At 42.3% G+C, this 21,440-nt stretch overlaps 1 protein-coding gene across 4 annotated transcripts in view; it reads right to left on the reverse strand.

The window, feature by feature from the left end:
• Positions 1-18,418, reverse strand: part of TCP11L1 (t-complex 11 like 1) — a 32,737-nt gene extending 14,319 nt beyond the window's left edge. Inside the window, exons 1-6 of one of the 4 annotated variants that reach the window (XM_008002603.3) lie at positions 18,310-18,418; positions 14,989-15,175; positions 5,042-5,174; positions 2,498-2,618; positions 1,601-1,821; positions 747-883 (exon numbers count right to left, since the gene is read on the reverse strand). In XM_008002603.3, the coding sequence (XP_008000794.1) occupies positions 747-883; positions 1,601-1,821; positions 2,498-2,618; positions 5,042-5,174; positions 14,989-15,151 (775 nt within the window). In that variant the 5' untranslated portion in view covers positions 15,152-15,175; positions 18,310-18,418. Of the gene's footprint in view, positions 1-746; positions 884-1,600; positions 1,822-2,497; positions 2,619-5,041; positions 5,175-14,988; positions 15,176-17,698; positions 17,808-17,897; positions 18,113-18,309 lie in introns of those variants that run through there. The other 3 variants (XM_008002624.3, XM_008002641.3, XM_008002614.3) reach the window with 3 other exon arrangements.
• Positions 18,419-21,440: the final 3,022 nt, after the last annotated feature.

The following is a 21,440-nucleotide window of genomic DNA, read 5'->3' on the forward strand; positions in this document are numbered from 1 at the left end:
TTCCCCTGGCCCCAGCACCACCTCAGACTTCTCTGCCTGGGGCTGGATGAATCAACTGCGTGGGGCATTCACTTAACTAATCTGGTCGGGCAACCGAACCAACCCAGAGACTGCTGTTTTCATCTCCTCGTCAGCAAAATTAGAGGCCAAACGGAATTCATCATACATTGAATCTGAAGACTGAAATTTACCCAGAATGTCAGCTAGCAATGCAGAGACCATAAAAAGCACCCTAGAAATACAATACAGTTTTACATTCTGATAGTCGTCTGTTTTCTGCAGTCATCGGAGAGGTTCATAAAAATGAGACTCTTCCTGGGTATGAAACAAGAAGATTTATGCATCCAGAACGAAAGCAAGTTAAATTTCCTGCTATGCCACACAGGGAGAAGAAAAGTAAATTAACATTCACAGGACGTCTGTCATGTTTTCAAAAATCAAGACCAAGAATGTATTTTATTTCAAACTGGTGTTTTCATTAAAAAAAATTTATAATTTAGGACTTCATTGTTTTTAATTTCTATTCTCATAGCCTACTCACATTCCTTTTGCTTGTCACGTTTTCTTTTCAATGCTTAACAACTCTAGATGTAGTCCTAACATTTTGTGCTTTTCCTTCTTCAAATTAGACTATTCTCATGCTAAATTTTAGTTTTGTTCTGAAAATAATATTATGCAACAAGCTGTGGCAGCTAAAATGAAAAACCACAGACAACAAAAAAAGTACCACAAAATGTTAAACATACTTGGTTGCCTCTCCAAAATCTCTTGAAACTTCTTCCTTTCGTATTCAACTGACTGCTGCATGAGATGAGGCCTGATGCTACTGATAGCAAAGTTGGCCATGTCCACTTTCATTAGGTCCAACACAGAAAAAATTTCTCTGAAAGAAAAAAGGATTTAGAACCAAACACTTGTAAAGTAAACATAGTATTAAAGGAAAAGAGGACCAGACGCATGGCTCACGCCTGTAATCCCAACACTTTGGGAGTCCAAGGCGGGAGGACTGCTTGAGCCCAGGAGCTCCAGACCAGCCTGGGCAGCACAGCAAATGTGACAACACGATAAAAACTGATGGATCCACATGAAGGGTCTGTGAGTGTTGATTGTACTGTTTTTGTAACTTTTCTGTAGGTTTGGAATTTTTCAAAAGAAAATGTTGTTTTCTTTTTCAAAAGAAAAAGTTTTTTGTTTTTTTTTCTTAATCCATGAGTACCAAGACTTCAGGAAGTTTAAGTTGAAAATAGCTCTGGTCTGGACACAGTGGCTCACGCCTGTAATCCCAGCACTTTGGGAGGCCAAGGCAGCCAATCACCTGAGGTCAGGAGTTCGAGACCAGCCTGGCCAACATCATGAAACACCATCTCTACCAAAAATTAGCCGGGCATGGTGGTGCGTGCCTGTAATCCCAGCTACTCAGGAGGCTGAGGCATGAGAACTGCTTGAACCCGGAAGGTGGAGGTTGCAGTGAGCCAAGATCACGCCATTGTACTCCAGCCTAGGCAACAGAGTGAGACTCCATCTCAAAAAAAAAAAAAAAAAGAAAAAGAAAATGCCTCTGAATTGTAGTTGCCAGAGTATGATTAACATATTTCTATACCTGAAAAGAGGCACTATTTCCTTAATGTCCTTTAGTTTCTTAACTTCCTCATCTCGAGCAGGTGCACACAGTGTCCCCATCATGCCAATAATGAATTCTGCCAGTTTGGAAATGTCTAGGGCCCCATTCTCTGCTTCCTGCTTTATCAGATCCAGATCCAAGACTTCTGTTATCTGGTTTCTCAGTCTAGTATGACCAGGCAGCAAGAAAGATAAGAGAGTCTACAAGAGAACACAGCTACGTTTAATCAAAATTCGTTAGACATCATTTCTAATTATATGCAATTTATAACTATCCAAATAAGGGCTTACCAATTGCTATGTAATATTGCACATATTTTACCTCTTATTCAACAAACCTACAGAAAAACATGCTTACAAATCATTTACAATAGCTACTCAAGCTTTCATTTAAGCTCTAGGTAGCAATTAAATGGATAGAAAAAAAACTGTTAATGGTGAAAAAAGAAAAGCATGTTTATTAATGTGAGCCTGTGAGCCAACCACAGATGACAATTTCCATGCGTACATTTCTTCTTTGATGCTATTGCTAAAGGCACTGCAAAAAGTCCCTCCACCTAAAGCTTTCTTAATCCCAAAGGCTGAGTCACTTTTTGGCCATTATAAATGGAATGTGTCCACATCTATTAAAACTTATAAATAATCTAGATTTTGTGAAATAACTTTGTTGTCTTTAATGCCTTCAGGTTATCATGGTTTGCTTAAAACTTTTTTTAAAAAAGGGCATTAAGCCCAAAACACTCTTGATCCACCTTCTGGCAAGTAATCTAACTTCTTGATCCTTCAATTTCTTTAAAGACTTCTGGTGGTGACACAAGAAGTTGAAAACACACTCCTAACACACCAGAAAAGCATCACAATTCACTCTTTGCCTCACCTCTTTGATTTCTCCTACAAGTTTGATAGCATGGTCATATGCTGGGGGGTCTTCACTTAGCTGTGCACTCAAGCAATCCCAAAACGCTTTATGTACAATCTCCTTTACTCTCTTCTTCAAGCTGGGGCAGTGAAACAAACAAACAAACAAACAAACAAACAAACAAAAGGGCAAAAACCAAAATATTTGAGTTTCAAATCACTTTCAAAAGCACAAATAATATGGGTTTAGGGTAAGATCAGTCCCAGTGATTTGGATCAAGGAAAGATTTCCCAGGTATACTTCAACTGATGGCATACTTTATTTTAAAAGTTAGTGATTTTTGGCAATAAGCATCTAATTGGAAAGAATCGCTCTCAACTAACTGGACAGCCAACATTAATCCAAGTAACAGCATATGACAGTGCCATATAATAAGAATATTGAAAAGTCCAAAGCTGTTAATTTTAGTTCCCTGTTACTAGCAAGTTTCTTAAGATGTTTATAATTAGGTAGTCTAAGATAACAATTTAGGCTGGGCGTTGTGACTTACGCCTGTAATCCCAGCACTTTGGGAGGCCGAGGCAGGCAGATCACCTGAGGTGAGGAGTTCGAGATCAGCCTGGCCAGAGGTTGCAGTGAGCCGAGATAGTGCCACTACACTCCAGCCTGGACAACAGAGCGAGACTCTGTCTCAAAAAAATAAAATAATAATAATAAGATAACAATTCAGTATGTAGTAGGTTGAAGGACTTTATTTCCTAAAAATATCATATTCCCATGTTATATATGGGACAATTGCTTAACTAGGTACCAAACTATAACAACTTATATATACATCACAACATTTCATTAAAACCAGTATTGGCCAGGCATAGTGGCCCACGCCTGCAATCCCAGCATTTTGGGAGGCCAAGGCAGGAGGATCACCTGAGGTCAGGAGTTCAAGACCAGCCTGGCCAACATGGTGAAATACTACCTCTACTAAAAATACAAAAATTAGCCAGGCGTGGTGGCGTGTGCTTTATAGTCCCAACTACTCAGGAGGCTGAGGCAGGAGAATTGCTTGAACCTGGGAGGTGGAGGCTGCAGTGAGCTGAGACTGCACCACTGCACTCCAGCCTGGGCAACAGAGCAAGACTCTGTCTCAAAAAACAACAACGGCCAGTGCAGTGGCTCATGCCTGTAGTCCCAGCACTTTGGGAGGCTGAGGCAGGTGGATCACGAGGTCAGGAGTTTGAGACCAGCCTGATCAACACGGTGAAACCCCGTCTCTACTAAAAATACAAAAATTAGCTGGGCATGGTGGTACATGCCTGTAATGCCAGCTACTCAGGAGGCTAAGGTAGGAGAATCGCTTGAACCTGGGAGGCGGAGGTTGCAGTGAGCCAAGATCATGCCACTGCACTCCAGCCTGGGCAACAGAGCGAGACTCCATCTCAAACAACAACAACAACAACAACAACAACAAAATGTCTTTCTGTCTTGAGCACAAAACAAGCAATTCTTCATTATTAAATGCAAAAAAGTACTATCTTTGCAGATATAAGAAATATCTGTGAAGTCAAATTTAGAAGCTTCCTACGGAAGACACTTGCCAGCACAGCAGCCATTCCTCCTTCTTTTGTGAACAGAATCCCACTGTTTTTCAGGGCAACAATATACTCTGCCTGTGACAATAAATCATGACTGATCTAACAAGCCCATCACAGCAGTTCATTCCCTTTTACCCGACTTAAGCTTTCCAGGTTCACTTATAGCAAGGGTAGCATGTTACTAAATTCTGATTAACAAAGTATCAGCAGATGTCTGTTTCATGACTCCAGGGGAAGATGTTCCTCTCTAACAAAAGGAGAGCCCTAGTACTCCCAACCTTTTCCCTCTTGCCCAGAAGGCTGATGTATGATGGGATGCTTGGAGCTGCAGCATTCATCCTGCAACCAGGAGGACAGGCCAAGAGACTCTCAGGCACCATCCAGAATCCTGACTTCAGTGAGTTGCTGGCAGAAGGGCACTTGCACACATATTTCCTTGATTCTAAAACAAACTCCCCCACCCCCCAATATTTTAATCTCTCAGAAACTTGGATCTTTCTTAAAATCAATGGCATTTTTATAATTATAATGGGCAGTGTTTCCTCTTTCTTATGACAGCACATTTTTAAAAGGGGCACCTTACAATCAATAGAGTTTTTGATTCAATAAAAAAATAGTTAAGTGCCAGGCACTAGGGACACAGCGAATAACCCACAGTCTTTGCCTGTGCAACAAAACCAACGACTATAGTGCAGTGTGATAGTTTCAAAGAAGAGTGAATGAAACAAGGCAATGAAAACACAGGATGAGGCAGCTAGATCCTACTGAGTAGGGAGACTTTCACAAAAGATTTTTAGACCTTTTATTTGATTTTTGAAGAATTGGTGTTCCTTGTTTAGGAATATTTTTTAGCAATAATGTACAAAAGGAAAAATATGTCCGAATATATTGGTATCAACTGAAGGAAACATTTCCAAAACTGGGAAATGGCAGTGCTCTACTAAGCAAGATAATTTAGCAACCACCTTACCTGTTTTCTGGTAATTCAACTGGTTTAATCTGAAAGTCTCCATTTACTACAATTTCATGGGCTAGAGCCATGTTGGTGACGCCTCTCGCTGTCTCTAGAAGTTCTTCTACTGTCACAAAGCGAGGAGGACTAGCTGTAACAGAAACTCACTGTAAGAGATTTGCTTCTCTAGATTCGAATTTCTATTAAAATAAGAAGACAGTGGTTCTGATACTGGACAATAATTTCAGTTATTGCCTCTATTAAAATGTTTGTTCTGGCATTTTCAAACAGCAACAGAATGTTACTTCATATTCATTTTTTAACCCTTGAATCCTAAAAGCAGAGATCATCTATTAATACTCAAAACATCTGCTTTTCACTAAGACTGGTCAAATGAAAATAATTACAGTAAATTGAAACTTAGGAAAACTTAAGTTACAGATGATCATCTGTCCCATAAGCTGAGGGTTTATTTTCTAATCTTTCTGCCTCCTGTCTACCCTAAAAAAAAAAAAAAAAAAAAAAGACACCAGATTTAAGATCTTCTCTTTTGCTCCCATTAGCAGTTTACTTTTGCACTACCACTAACACTGTCACAAATGAATCTCCCCAAATTAACATAGCATCAAGGCATCAAGCATTCACACCTGTAATGCTAGCACTTTGGAAGGCCGAGGCGAAAGGATCATTTGAGGCCAGGAGTTGGAGACCAGCCTGGGCACCATAGTGAGACCTTGTCTCTACAAAAAAAATTTAAAACTAACCAGGCATGGTGGTGCATGCCTGTAGTCCCAGCTACTCAGGAAGTTGAGGCTGGAGGATCACTTGAACCTGCAGTGAGCTATGATCACGTCACTGCACTCAAGCCTGGGCAACAGAGCAAGACTCTGTCTCACAAAAAATAAAAATAAAAAGTTGTAAAAAATTAAAATAGCATCAAGTCCTTTAGGGTGCCGATGGTGCTGTTTAAACAATGCTAAAACCACTATCTTGTACAGGATACTGTGACAGAATATGACAGCTCTGCAGTGGTCAATGGACAGATCAAAAGAGGTGTGACACAAGAATTTTCTAGAATGCTGATCCAGTTAACCAAAAACTTTGAAAAAGAACCATCTCTGATTTCTCTCTTTCCCCTGCTCTTTTATCCAAGTCCTGTAGATTTTACTTCTGTATCGACTGCTGCAACGGCCTCAAAATTTGTGTCCATCTTCTCTCTTTTGATAAAGCTTAAGACTGATCGTTCAGAAAGAAGGTTCTAAACCAAGGAACAAAGGGGAATTCTTACTCTTAAAAGCCTACGATAAGGCCAGGCCCATGCCTATAATCCCAGCACTGTGGGAGGTCGAGGCAGGTGGACCACCTGAGGTCTGGAGTTCAAGACCCAACTGGCCAACATGGTGAAACATCGTCTCTACTAAAAATACAAAAATTAGCGGGGCATGGTGGTGCGCACCTGTAATCCCAGCTCTTTGGGAGGCTGAGGCAAAAGGATCGCTTGAACCTGGGAGGTAGAGGTTGCAATGGGTGGAGATCACACCATTGCACTCCAGCCTAGGTGACAGAGCAAGACTTTGTTTAAAAAAAAAAATTAAAAAAAAAAAAGTCTCTGATAGCAATTCTCAACCTTTAGCCTATACTGGAGTCAGAGGGAGGACTTGTGAAAACAGAATGCTGGGCCCACTTCTCAGGGTTTCTGATTTAGCAGGTCTGGAGCAGGGCCAAAGAATCTGCATTTTTTTATTTTTCTATTTTTTTTGAGATACAGGGTCTTATTCTCTCACCAGCGGGAATGCAGTCACACAATCATGGCTCACCCCAGCCTCAACCTCTCATGCTCAAGCCATCTTCCCACCTCAGCCTCCCAAGTAGCTGGGACTATAGGCACGTCTGGTTATTTTTTGTATTTTTTTTACAAGTTTGTTTTTACTTTACTTGTTTTTTACAAGACAAGTTTCGCCATGTTGCCCAGGCTGGTCTCAAACTCCTGAGCTTAAGTAAGTGATCCACCTGCCTCAGCCTCCCAAAGTGCTGGGATTACAGGTATAAGCCACAACATCCAGCCTAGAATCTGTGTTTCTAACAAGTCTCCAGTTGATGCTGATGGCTCCAAACACCACAGTTTTGAGACACCACAGTTTTGAGAAGTACTTGCCTAGAAGATGAATATATTAATTTTATGTGATAGTGATAACATCTGGCCTTAAAATTAGATAAGTAACGTCACTGGTTTGCCCAGGTTTGTTATAAAAGATCTTCTTAGGCTGGTAAAAAGTTATTTTCCTTCTTTTTTATTTTGCTCATCAAAGAAAGGAAAAAAAAAAAAAAAGGAACCAAATGAAAGAGCTGGTCATACCCTGTCTGGTAAAAATCTTTATTTGGTCACGAGGGGAAGTTGGGAAAACTCAAAATTCTTCCTCACAACATTCTCAGCATTTCTAGAGAATATGAATAAGAATACAGAATAAATAAATCTGGTTTTGTGGATATTGCTAAAACATAACAAATATTCAAAATCAAAGCCCAATATATCTTTTCAATTTAAAAAAATTTTTTTTAACTTTTAAGTTCAGGGGTACATGTGCAAATTTGTTATACAGGTAATCTCATGTCATGGGGGCTTGTATGGAGATTATTTTGTCACCCAGTTATTAAGTCTAGTCCTCATTATTTTTCTTGATCCTCTCCCTTCTCCCACTCTCCAGTAGACACCAGCGTCTGTTGTTCCCCTCTATGTGTAGATTATTAAGATGTCAATTTTCCCCAAATCAATCTATTGGTTAAATGCAATCCCAATCAGAAGGCTTTTTTGTTGAAACTGACAAACTAATTCTAAAATTTATATGGAAGCACAAAAGACCTCGAAAAGCCAAAACTATTTTGAAAAAGAAAAATAAAGTTAGAGGACTGATACTGATTTCAAGACTTATTATAAAACTATAATAATCAAGACAGTGTATTTTTAGCATAAGGATATATAGAAATTCAGGGCAGAATATCCAGAAATAGACTGATATATACACACACATATGTATATATGTGGTCAACAGACAAAGATAGGCTGGGCATGGTGGCTCATGCACTTTGGGAGGCTGAAGCAGGTTGATTGCTTGAGGCCAGGAGCTCAAGACCAGCCTGGACAACATGGTAAAACCCTGTCTCTACTAAAAATCATTTAAGCCCAGGAGACAGAGGTTGCAGTGAGCCAAGATTGTGCCACTGCCCTCCAGTCTGGGTGATAGAGCAATACTGTCTCAAAAAAGCAAGGTGTTTTTTTTTTTTTTTTTTTTTTTTTAATCAAATGGTGCTACAACAATTAAGCATCTATATGTAAAAGAATTACTCTATCACGCCTGTAATCCCAGCACTTTGAGAGGCCGAGGCAGGCAGATCACGAGGTCAGGAGATCGAGACCATCCTGGCTAACATGATGAAACCCTGTCTCTACTACAAATACAAAAAATTAGCCAGGCATGGTGGCGGGCACCTGTAGTCCCAGCTACTCGGGAGGCTGAGGCAGGAGAATGGTGTGAACCCAGGAGGCCAAGCTTGCAGCGAGCTGAGATCACACCACTGCACTCCATCTGGCTTTGTGGATATTGCTAAATATAATAAATATCCAATCAAGACTCCATCTCAAAAAGAAAAAAAAAAAAAATTAATTACTCTAGATCCTTCTCTCACATGGTAAACAAAAAGGAACTCAAAATGGATTGCAGAGCCAGGCAAGGTGACTCATGCCTGTAATCCCAGCCCTTTGGGAGGCCAAGGCGTAAAAACTGCTTGAGGCCAGGAGTTTGAGAACAGCCTGGGCAACATGGTGAAACCCCATCTCTACAAAAAATACAAAAATTAGCCAAGTGTGGTGGCATGCGCCTGTAGTCTCAGCTACTCAGGAGGCTGAGGCGGGAAGACGGCTTAAGCCCAGGAGGCGGCAGCTGCAGTGAGCCATGATCCCGCCGCAGCACTCCAGCTTAGGTGACAGACAGAGATCTTGTCTCAAAAAGAAAAAAAAAAGAATCACAGACAAAAATCTTTGTGATCTTGGATTAGGCAAAGATTTCTTAGATAGGATACAAAAAGCTCAACCTACAAAATAAAAAATGGATAATTTGGATTTTATCAAAATTTAAAGTGTACACTCCATGACAGACTCTATTAAGAAAATAAAAAGGTTTTTTTTTTGTTGTTTGTTTTTTGAAACAGGGTCTTATTCTGTTGCCCAAACTCGAGAGTGATCATAGCTCACTGTGGCCTCAACCTCCCGAGTAGCTGGGACTATAGGAGCACACATGGCTCAGTAGGGATTTGCTGTATGTATACATATATATAAATATATGCTTATTTTTAAATTATTTCTGTTACCAGTTATCAGAAAATGAAACTTCCACTGTGGGTACGTCAATATCAAGCATCAGGTGTTATTATCAAGCATCAGGTGTTATTAAACTCCACCAAGTTCTTACCCCTTAAGAAGAAACTCAGATTATTATTAGGACTTCCAAGTTTTTAACTTTGCTTTTGCAAAAAATAATCAATGTCTTATCATCTGAAATTTACGAAAATAACAGAAACACATCAAGTCCTCTCGGTGAATTTTTTTTTTTTTTGAGACGGAGTCTTGCTCTGTCACCCAGGCTGGAGTGCAGTGGCACGATCTCGGCTCACTGCAACCTCTGCCTTCCAGGTTCAAGTGACTCTCCTGCCTCAGCCTCCCAAGTAGCTGGGACTACAGGTGCATGCCACCACACCCAGCTAATTTTTGTATTTTTAGTAGAGACGGGGTTTCACCACATTGGCCAGTATGGTCTCAATCTCTTGACCTTGTGATCCACCTGCCTTGGCCTCCCAAAGTGCTGCGATTACAGGCATGAGCCACCGTGCCTGGCCGGATTAGTTATTTCCCAATAATTTTAGTCATCTGGGTAATAATAGGCACCATTGCTTTGCTGCCTAGTCATGAAACACAGTGGTTGGGGCAAATCAGTAAGAAATTTCTCTTCCTCTAGACTCTGTTGAGTATGACCTTGAACAAGTCACTTAAATCTTGCAGGGTCTGTGTTTCTCCATATGCAAAAAGAAGAGACTTAAGGGTGTGCTATGAAATATAAGAATCCTCCAAATTTTAAACAAGTGCATTCTCAGTGTTTTGGGCATACTTGGAACAAAACAGCTTGCACCAAGTACTAAGAACCTCACCATCCAGGAAGAAGAAAATTTTCAGGAACTGTCCATGTTAGAGACTACTTAAAATCAAACTTATCAATGACAGGTATCTGACCATGAAAGATAAAAGCTACAGTTCTAAGATATGATCAGGACATATTACCCATGTACATATAGAGGAATTATTCATTGCATACAAATTACAGGGTTGTGGGGATTTTGTTTTGTGAGAGTTCTCAAATTTACCAATTTCATAAATGAAAACTTGGTAAAGATTGCATAAAATTGCATAAAGATGCAATTTGGTGGACAACACGTCTTCACCTCAATTTGTGAAGAGAACCTGAGTTGTAATAAGAGCCATGAAAAAATGGTAAAGTCAACTCAGACATGGTGGTGCACACTTGTAGTCTCAGCTACTAGGGAGGCTGAGGTGGGTGAATCACTTGAGCCCAGGAGTTCAAGGCCAGCCTGGGCAACATAGAGCAATCTGGTCAAAAAAAAAAAAAAAAAAAAAAAAAAAAAAAAAGGTAAAGTTACATGTAACTTAACTGGGAGTTTATTTTACATGACACAAAGCTAAAGTTGTTGCTAAATTCTGTTATTTTCTTACAGCATTTGCCCACTGATGCCCTGTTAGAGAAACTGAAAACCATGTTAGTTTAAACATGACTTTTGAGAGGCCGGCAGACAGATTCCAAAATAAAATGATGTTCTAATTTAGAATGGTTGCAACTCTCTTTCTTTACAAAGGTATCCTGAGATGTCTCTACACTCTGAAAAGATGCTGTTAGTCACATAAGTGGATGGACATTTATGGAGGGCAAGATGACAACTGTCATTCAAACAGCTACTATAGAATGAGTACAGTAAAGCCAGGGTAAAGGTTACCCATACTTACTATGTTGATGGAAACTGCTTGTTAATTTGTCTTCCTCGCTAGCCTGCAAGCTCCATGAGGACAGACAATATGCACCTGGTTCACTGCTGGATCCCTGACATACAGTATGCACTCAACAAATATTTGACTGATTGAATATGGAGACACCATAATTCAAAGGCTAGTCATGAGCTTTAGAAATGTAAGTTCTCATGTCACCTATTCATCTAAAGATGACTGGGATCTACTAATTAAATTCACAAGGACCCGATTTCATAAACGAAGGTCCTAAGTGGGAGATATTAACTAGAATAACAATTGATGTTTGTCATCTGAACATAGCATCTTTTACTGGTCAACTAGGTGATTAAACGTTAGAACAGAGGGTATTTTGTGAGAAGAGCATTAAAGTATAAATAGTAGAAGATCTTAGAGAAAACATTGTTAAGTTACAGTTGACTGATCCTTACTGTTTAAAGGATCTCTGTTTAAAGAACAGATAATCTTTTACAATCAAATCACCACCTCAAATCAGTACCAATCAATTTTTTACAAGGCAGCCATTTTTCCTTTTTCAATGTTCTGCATCAGTTACATCAGCAATTCCACTCTTTTTTTTTTTTTTTTTCTTGAGATAAAGTTTCCCTCTCGTCACCCAGGCTGGAATGCAATGGCACAATCTCAGTTCACAGCAACCTCTGCTTCCCAGGTTCAAGCAATTCTCCTGCCTCAGCCTACCAAGTAGCTGGGATTACAGGCACGCACCACCACTCCCGGCTAATTTTTGTATTTTTAGTAGAAACAGGGTTTCGCCATGTTGGCCAGGCTGGTCTTGAACTCCTGACCTCAGGTGATTCACCCATCTCAGCCTCCCAAAGTGCTTATAGACGTGAGCCACCGTGCCTGGCCTAGCAACTCCACTCTTAAAGTACTACTCTGTGTTATAATTTAAAACAATAAATGTTCTCTTTTTGCTACTTACATTTTAATTTGTAGAATTCCAAATGTGATTTTAGAGTTAAACTCAGTAACTACACATTTACAGAGTTTGGGGGAAATGTCTGCAAACTATTAATTCCACAGTTTGTAAATCCTTATTTATGCTCTATGTGTTCAATAATGCTTCCTTACCTGATCCCCAAATAATGGGGTCTTAGCTTTATCTTTTGGGTTTATAGCCCTGTACCTACCTAGTACTATAGGAGAAATAGGAAGTCAGACAAAAGGAATATCTTAGGGCATTGATTTTAAACCTTATTTTGGTACAGACCACTAAGAGAACTTAATGAAAGCTTCCATGACCTTATTTCTAAAAACATGCATATAAAAACAAATGTTGATGTACTTTTTTGGCTATTACTAGATCCCCAAAATCTTGATCATAGGTCCCAGGATGAGTATTCTTGCCTTAAGGGCATAACTACACACAATTTCAGATAATGTAGCTTAGTACTGGTTTGACATTAATTTGGAATCATGCCATCAGACTGACAGGATGCCAAAGGTGAAGCCATCAACCAAGGAATGGCTGAACCTATAAAAGTTAAAATTGTTTTAAAAAATTAAAACCAATCAACCAACTGTTGGGAGAAACTGAGGCAGGGCTTGCATGTCTGACATAATGTAAAAGAGTCTTGGAACATGTCTGGGTTCCAGGGTCTAAAACCCCTCGTGGCCTGGGGAACACCAAGCTCTGTGCTAAAGGGTGGAAGGCTGCCCTGCTGCACCATAATCTAAGCCCAGGGCATAAAAACCCTCGTGGCTTGAATGGAATCCAGGGCTCAGGGCACAAAACCCCCTCGTGGCCTCTGAAATGTGTCTAGACTTGCTGGCTCCTTGCTTCTAGCACTCCTAGGCTCATATATTGATTGTATCTTAAACTAGAAGAACATGTTTCCCATTATCTCAAGTAGCGGAACATGTTCCATACGCTTCAAAGAAAATGCCAAACTGTCACAGCTGTAGATCATGCGCTTGATACACTGCTTTCTTTCAACCCCCACATCCTCACCACCCGCTTCTTTGTTTGATTACCAATAGTGTGGGCTTCTAGAGCTTGGGGCCTTAGCAGCCTCCATACTAGCATCAGCCCCCTACACCCACTTTATGCACTCTTAAACTTGTCTTTTCTCATTCCTTTGACTCCACTGGACTTTGTCACCCCCACGTTAGGTCCGGCCGTCCCAACAACCAACAAACCAATAGTGACTGAAGACCTAACCCAAAAGTTCTTTAGCAGAAACTATAGGTTGTAAAGCTATCACGTTAGCCATATACATCTACATTACAGCAATCAATCCTGGTCTCTTTATTTTTTTTATTTTTATTTTTTTGAGAGAGGTTTGTCTTACTCTCTCATCCAGGCTGGAGTGCGGTGACATGATCATGGCTCACTGCAGCCTTGACCTCCCCAGCTCAAGTGATCCTCCTGTCCCAGCTTCCCAAGTAGCTGCGACTACAGCCACGTACCCCTATGCTCAGCTAATTTTTTTTTTTTTTTTTTTAAGACAAGGTCTCACTTTGTCACCCAGACTGGAGTGCAGTGTGGCACAATCTCAGCTCACTGCAGCCTCCACCTCCCAGGTTCAAGGGATCCTCCTGCCTCAGCCCCACAAGTAGCTGGGACTATAGGCATGTGCCGCCATGCCTAGCTAATTTTTATTTTTTGTAGAGATGAGGTCTCATTATGTTGCCCAGGCTGGTCTTGAACTCCTGGACTCAAGTGATCCTCCTGCCTCAGCCTCCCAAAGTGCTAGTATTGCAGGTATGAGCCACTATGCCTGGCTAATCCTGGCATCTTTAAATGCAATAGATGACATGTTAGTAGCAATAATAGTAACAATAACTAATGTTTATTAAGCATTTATTACCTGCAAAGCACTGTTCTAACTGCCTTACAGGAATTCATTTAATCTTTACCGCTACCCTAAGAAATATTGTATTTTCCTCATTTTAAAGACAGGAAAACAGAAGTTTTCTGACTACACATATTGGAGACGGGCCTACCAAATGCACGATAGACTGTGCTAGTAACAACATGTTTCCTTGGACGCAATTTGACCTCATAGTTGATTTATTAAAATCTATGTGATAATAAATCAGAATAAAATAGGGTCCATTAATGTTTGCTAGAAGAATACCATGTTGACTAATAAATTGCCTGAGAAGGGCTTTGATCATTTTAGAAGAAACACACCCCAAAACCCAAAAATGTCTGTACTTTTCCCAAATATGTACAACTACTGATCATCTACAATTTAAAGGGATAACATCAATACCGACATTGCTAGACTATGACGTTCCCTCTTAAAAACTTGTGTTTTTGGACTCACTTCAAAATGCTTAAGGTACTCTTCATAAAAGACGTGAGTTGAGGCAACCACTGGGAATGCCTGAAGATATTGCCACCCTTTCATTTAAGAGGCTTGCTCCTTGCCAGGGATCTGAAATGACTTCACCACACACATTCCGCAAACTGAATTCCCTCAAGCTTGTGGGAACTAAGCCTTCAGGCAGAGAATTAGGGTGTGGTGAACTTACTTACATTTTTTTTTAACCTGCACAAGCACAGTTCTGGCAGGAATTAGCCTCAGACTTTTCAAACACCCTTTCAATAAAAGCTGCAATTTGTACTCCACCCTCCTATTTCTTAGAGCACTTCAGAGACTGGAGTGTCACTGAGGCTGGAGAAAGACAGGCACATTCTGGACATTATTCTAAAATGTTAATTTCCCATGCAATTGAAAATCCACAAGTAGCTAGGCTGCCAGCTGAGGAACTGCTATGATTCCTAAATGCTACATTGGCAATGTTATATTATGAGAACCTAGCTCACGGCCACATGCACAAGGAGGCCTCATAAAACTGTCACCTGAAAACAATGACAATATTGCATCTAATCAAAGTCAAATTTGCTTACAGTGAGGTCTTTGCACTCTTTGGGGGCTGGAGGAGTCTGACTTTATTGCTTTCTGTAAGGCTTCATCAGCACCTTCCACAGCATCTTCGAGGCCTTGCTCAGAATCATTGGATTTTGATTTTCCTGCTTCATTTACATTAGACTTGTCAAGGTTTTCAGACATTCTCAATTAAGTTTATCCACTTTCCTAGGAAAGAAAAACACAAAAAAAGAACTAAAAGTATTCTAGCTCTGTCACCAACTAGCAATGTGACTCAGGGCAAATCATTTAATCTCTTTGGGTTTCAGTTTTCTTGTTTGTAGAATAAATGAGCTTGCTAAGATCTTATCCAGCTATAATACTCCACTTCAATGACTAAACAGATACTTGTAAAATGACATTTGTAATTTATCAGATTTCTGGATCTCAGGTAGCAGTTAGTTGGAATATTTTTGGCCTACTCCTGAGTAGCATGTTACAGGAATACAGGGCCTTAAACTATTAGAAGACACACTTTAAACTGCCTGATGCTACTATTTTAATCAGTGATTCAATCTTAAATTCTTTACTTTCATTCCTAAGAGCAGATTGGTAAACTCTTTGGAAATAATGCTTTTAATCGGGCTTACAAGTGAATACACTGGGCTAAAGGGTTGATTCCTTGATATTATCATGTGAATAAGATACCTAGAGATGATAGAAACTATAATTTTATTTTATTTTATTTTTCTTTTTTTGAGATGGAGTTTTGCTCTCATTGCCCAGGCTGAAGTGCAACTGAGCAATCTCGGCTCACTGCAACCTCCACCTGTTGGGTTTAAGCAATTCTCCTGCCTCAGCCTCCCAAGTAGCTGAGATTACTGGTGTGTGTCACCATGCCCAGCTAATTTTTTGTTTTGTTTTGTTTTGCACTCCAGCCTGGGTGACAGAGCAAGACTCCATCTCAAAAAAAAAAAAAAAAAAAAAAAAAAAAAAAAAAAAAAAGGCCTGTTTTAATTACAGTAAAAGTGTTAGTCAATTCCTCCCCTCTCCCTTTTCCTAGGGTGTTTCTGGGAGAGAAGAAAGACACAATGTTTCTGCATTTGCTGAAAATAATCAACATTTGTAACATCAGCACTTGAAGATCACAAAACATTTTCATAAGCACTAAGAAAGTCAATTAGACTTTCTTACACACAGGGAACACAATCAAGTGATCAAAAGAAATGTCAACTGATTTAGGGAGTTTGGCAGACTGTGTTCTGCGTATTAGAGAGGTGAAGAATCACCTAATAGAATTATGTGAAATTTCAGAGAACTCCATTAAACAGAATGAAGTTACTGGAATTGAAATATTCAGGCCTGCTTTTTTTTTTTTTTTTTTTTTTGGAGACAGACTCTTGCACTGTTGCCCAGATTGAAGTGCAGTGGCGCCATCTCAACTCAGCTCACTGCAACCTCTGCCTCCTGGGTTCAAGGGATTCTTCTGCCTCAGCCTCCCCAGTAGCTGGGATTACAGGAACCCACCAAACGCCTTGCTAATTTTTGTATTTTTAGTAGAGATGGGGTTTCACTATGTTGGCCAGGCTCGTGTCTAACTCCTAACCTCTAGTGATCCACCTGCCTCAACCTCCCAAAATGCTGGGATTATAGGCATGAGCCACTGTGCCTGACCCAGGCCTGTATTAATATGAAGGTTGTTTTCATGTATTTCCCCTTTCTAGTCTCATTTTAGCTTCCAACACCCCACTGGAGATACCCATCTCCTCTGTATCCTAAATCCTATTAGGGTCAGGAAATGCTCCAAGATCCAAAGCATAACATTACCAGCATATTCTATGAGAAAGGACAAACAAAACCCTTCTAATTTTATCCTCTTCACATGCTGAGAAGGAGCCCAGGAGGGATGAAGTAATTCATTCTGCGCGGTGAGGAGGAAAGGCAGGATTTCTAGGTCTCTAATCAGCTTAGTAAACTAACCCCATCCTTTTATGATTGAGTCCAGGTCCTATCTCTTCCCAGGACACTTTCAGGACCTCACCAGTGATTGCACCTTTCTCAACTCCTGCAGGGCTGGCTAGTCGACATTTAGCATTTGTCACTGCCTTAAATTCAATTCAAAGTGTGCTTATTTAAATAGAAAGATGCAAATACATAGTCTAGAGCGGGAGGCAGACAGGCTTACAAGGAGCCATAATGAAACTTAAGCCTTAGTGGCATTATGAAATTGCCCAGGGAATATAGCAGAGGAAGAAACTAACTCCGCCTGGAAGGAGATTGAGAAAACCTTCCCAGAAAAGATGACATTTACACTGATCTTTAAAAGGAGTAGGATTTCACCTAGTTAAAACATGTCTGGAGGGGGAGAGGAGGTGAAAAGAAGGGCATTTCACTCAGAGGACAGAAGCCAAGGCACAAGAAAATGAGAAAAGGAAGTGGCTAGTGATAATGGAAAGATGCGTTGGGGCCAGATGGTAAAAGTGCTAGTTTTTATTTTAAAATTCTCCGCCTAGATTTCGAACTTCTTACGAGCCAGGAAAAGTCATATTCCCCACTTATGCTCCATCCGTATATCCCCCAAATAGACACCCACAAGTATCTGTTGGTAGAGATGAATCCCTACGTCATCTCTGTGACGTCATTGTATGTGGGAGGGGTGGGCGTTGGTTTCAGACATACCTGGGCCCCAATTCTGGCTCTTTACTAGCTGTGTAACTTCAGTTTCCTCCTCTGTAAAATACAGCTACCTACCTGCTTGGTTTGAGGGGGAGATGAAACGAGGGATCGTGCACGGCAGAGGCTGGCACACTGCAGGCCTTCTACAAATGGTAACTCTAATTAAAGGGCTCTAGGATGTGGCCAGGAACCATTTAATTTGCTTATATCGCGCGCATCCATTCAACCCCCACTGTGTCTAAAAAGAGAGCCGAGGGGAGGAGGATCCTCGCACTTGCCAAGAAGACGGTCATCCGTCGGGGCTGCACGCGGGCCTAGGCTGGACACAAGAGGCTCCCCAGCAGAAAGGGTCTTTCAGCAAAAGAAAGGGGCTCTGTCCCCGGCGCCGGGAATCACCTCCTCTGGCACTGAGCTCCACTCGCGCCCGGCGTCCAGATTCCGTTGTAAACAGCTGTTCGGGCCAGCGAGGGAGTGGCAGGGCCGGGAGCAGGGAGGACGCGGGCGCGCCGAGAGGGCGGCCTTGAGGGGTGAGCCCCACCCGCCCGCAGACCCCGCCTCTTCCTCGCCTGCCCCCGACATCCCGGGACGGGATCCGACGGGAAGAGACAAAGAGATGCCTGCGACTTGGACCGCGCGCCTCCCGGGCGGGCCCCGCCAGCCTCCGCCCCAGCTCCCGCTCTCCTCACCTGCCGCGGAGTCGGCGTTCTTCCTCCTGCCGCTCCCGCCGCGCGAATCAGGCGCGGGCTGGCGCCGCGGCGGAAGCCGGAGGGATGCGCGGCAGGCTGGGGCGGTTCAGCCTCTGCTCCTCCGAGGCCGCATCCCTCGCCACGCGGCGGGCGGTCCTCCCAGCCCGACTCGGGTGGGCAGCGGTCAGAGCGGCCGCTTCTCAGCATCAGGAAGGAGGAGACTGCTCTTGGCCGGGAGGCGCCAATATAGGGCAGCGCCATGTCTTCGTACGGAAAGGCAGGCGGTTCTTTCCCCTGCTTCCCGAAGGGGTTCAGTAAGCGGTGACTCGCAGCTGGGCGGCGCCATGTTTCCTCAGGGAGCGGTGGAAAGCGTGGCCGATGACCGCTGAGGGGGCTCCGTGGGCAGTGGCTCCGAGCCAAGAGTGGCCCGTTCAACGCAGCGAGGCGCCATTTTTCCGTACGGAAACGTAAGAGGAGCGGCCGAGTGCCCGCCTATGAGTCTCAGCGGGCTGTGGCTCGAAGCTGGGGATAGCCCGCCCCACGCAGGGAGGCGCCATGTTTCTATACGGAAAGGCGGAGGGCGCGGCCACATCCCAGTCGCTGGGGTGGGTGACGGGAGGAGAAAGGGAGGCGGAGAAGGCGCGGGTCAGTCAAAAGAAGAAATAAGAAGCAACTGCATCGGAAACCTTCCCCGTCCGTTCTTTGAAATTTAATTATGGCATCCTCTTTGTAGCTACACGAAGTTTATTCCCTTTCTCTCATTTTGGCTGTTTTTAAAAAAGTTGGGCCGGGCGCAGCGGCTCACGCCTGTAAGCCCAGCACTTTGAGAGGACGAAGCGGGCAGATCATGAGGTCAAGAAATCGAGACCATCCTGGCCAACATGGTGAAACCCTGTCTCTACCAAAAATACGAAAATTAGCTGGGCGTGGTGGCGCGCACTTGTAGTCCCAGCTATTCGGGAGGCTGAGGCAGGAGAATCGCTTGAATCCAGGAGGCGGAGGATACAGTGAGCTGAGATCGCGCCACTGCCCTCCATCCTGGAGACAGAGACTCCGTCTCAAAAAAAAAAAAACAACAACAAAGCAGATGGAGTGAAATTGCTGTTTTCAAACACTGCTAAATAGATCACATGTGGGTAGTTATTGCTAACGTATTGAAGGCCGAGTGCAATACCAGACCCTCAAACCATTTACTGACTTGCATATTAAAGTCTTTTTGCTTTATAAAAGAAAAAGACAAAAACAGTTCTCAGGTGAAGATTCCCTTTTTTGGAGGAAAAAACACCAAAAACCCTTAAGATACTCAACTAAATGGAACTGTTAAGACCTGTAAAGAAAACATGCAGTTCTTCTGAGTCTAGACTCATACCATAGAGTCTCCAGTGTTTTTCAGCCGTGAGTACAACTTGCAATCTCAGGGGCAGGGGTTGGAAAACTATTATCCAAAACTCTGGGGGGTGATGCCAGACAAGTTTTAAAAGCTGCTCTGGGAAAGCAGGCTAGAACCACCTCCCTTACCTTCCTTAAAAGATTAATATGGCCGGGCTTAATGGCTCACGCCTGTAATCCTGACACTTAGGGAGGTCGAGGCGGGCGGATCACCTGAGGTCAGGGGTTCAAGACCAGCCTGGCCAACATGGCGAAACCCCGTCTGTACTAAAAATACAAAAATTAGCTGGGCATGGTGGCAGGCACCTGTAATCCCAGCTCCTGGGGAGGCTGAGGCAGGAGAATCACTTGAACCCGGAGGTGGAGGTTGCAGTGAGCAGAGATTGCACCCCTGCACTCCAGCCTGGGTAACAGAGTGAGACTACATTTCAAAAAAAAAAAAATTAATATGACCAATTTTCACTTGGTTAGGAGCAAGTGAATGAATACACTCAAGTTTCACCTGTAGAAGATACTGCAACAGTACCAAAATCACTGATTTAATTTGGGATATTTCACTTGTAATCTTGTAATGTTATGTACTGTTTCAATATTCAAAAAATATATATAGACACATTCCATTTTGATCTTTGGCTGCAAGGACTGGAAATTCAAATTACCTTAAGGTAAAGGGAGTTCAAATTACCTTAAGGTAAAAAGACTTGGAGGGAGAAAGGTGGCAGCCACTCTAGAGGTTGGCTACTGCTCCTGGACACACGGGATCCCTCTTGTCACATCTCTGCTTGCTGTAGTCCATTCCACTTTTTATGCTACAGGGTGGTCTCTGTCTTTCTTAATTGATGCTCCTCAATTTAAATTTAAATCCCATCTCTACTAAAAATACAAAAAATTAGCCGGGCGTGGTGGCGGGTGCCTGTGGTCCCAGCTACTCGGGAGGCTGAGGCAGGAGAATGGCGTGAACCTGGGAGGCGGAGCTTGCAGTGAGCCGAGATCGCGCCACTGCACTCCAGCCTGGGCCACAGAGCGAGACTATGCCTCAAAAAAAAAAAAAAAAAAAAAAAAATCCAAGTATAAGTGGACCTGCACAGTTCAAATTTCTGGTGTTGAAAGGTCACCTGTATATCTTCACAGTGCACTCATGCCACATAATCATTAACTTAGTTAAAAAGGTATTAAAAACTTTAGCTCTAATGCCCAATTTACGAGAACTATAGGATACCAAGGAACGTGATAAAGGACAGCCCAGACTTGTCATCAGAAAAATTCAGACTGAGGAAAACGCAAGAACAACTGACTAAGTTTATTTAACAATAGAGACAGACACACAGACAAAAAGACAAAGAGATGAGAAGGGTGGAAGGAGAAAGGAGAACTTACTTTTTTTTTTTTGAGACAGAGTCTTGCTCTGTCACCAGGCTGGAGTGCAGTGGTGCAATCTCGGCTCACGGCAACCTCTGTCTCCTGGGTTCAAGGGATTCTCCTGCCTCAGCCTCCTGAGTAGCTGGGACCACAGGTGCGTGCCCCCACGCCCGACTAATTTTTGTATTTTTAGGAGAGACGGGCTTTCACCATGTTGGCGAGGATGGTCTCGATCTCTTGACCTTGTGATCCGTCCATCTCAGCCTCCCAAAGTGCTAGGATTACAGGTGTGAGCCACTGCGAGTGGCCGAAGATTTTTTTTTTTTTTTTTTTTGAGACGGAGTCTCACTCTATCATCCAGGATGGAGTGCCGTGGTGCATCT

Source organism: Chlorocebus sabaeus, chromosome 1 (assembly GCF_047675955.1).
Source record: "Chlorocebus sabaeus isolate Y175 chromosome 1, mChlSab1.0.hap1, whole genome shotgun sequence".
NCBI lineage: Eukaryota > Metazoa > Chordata > Mammalia > Primates > Cercopithecidae > Chlorocebus > Chlorocebus sabaeus.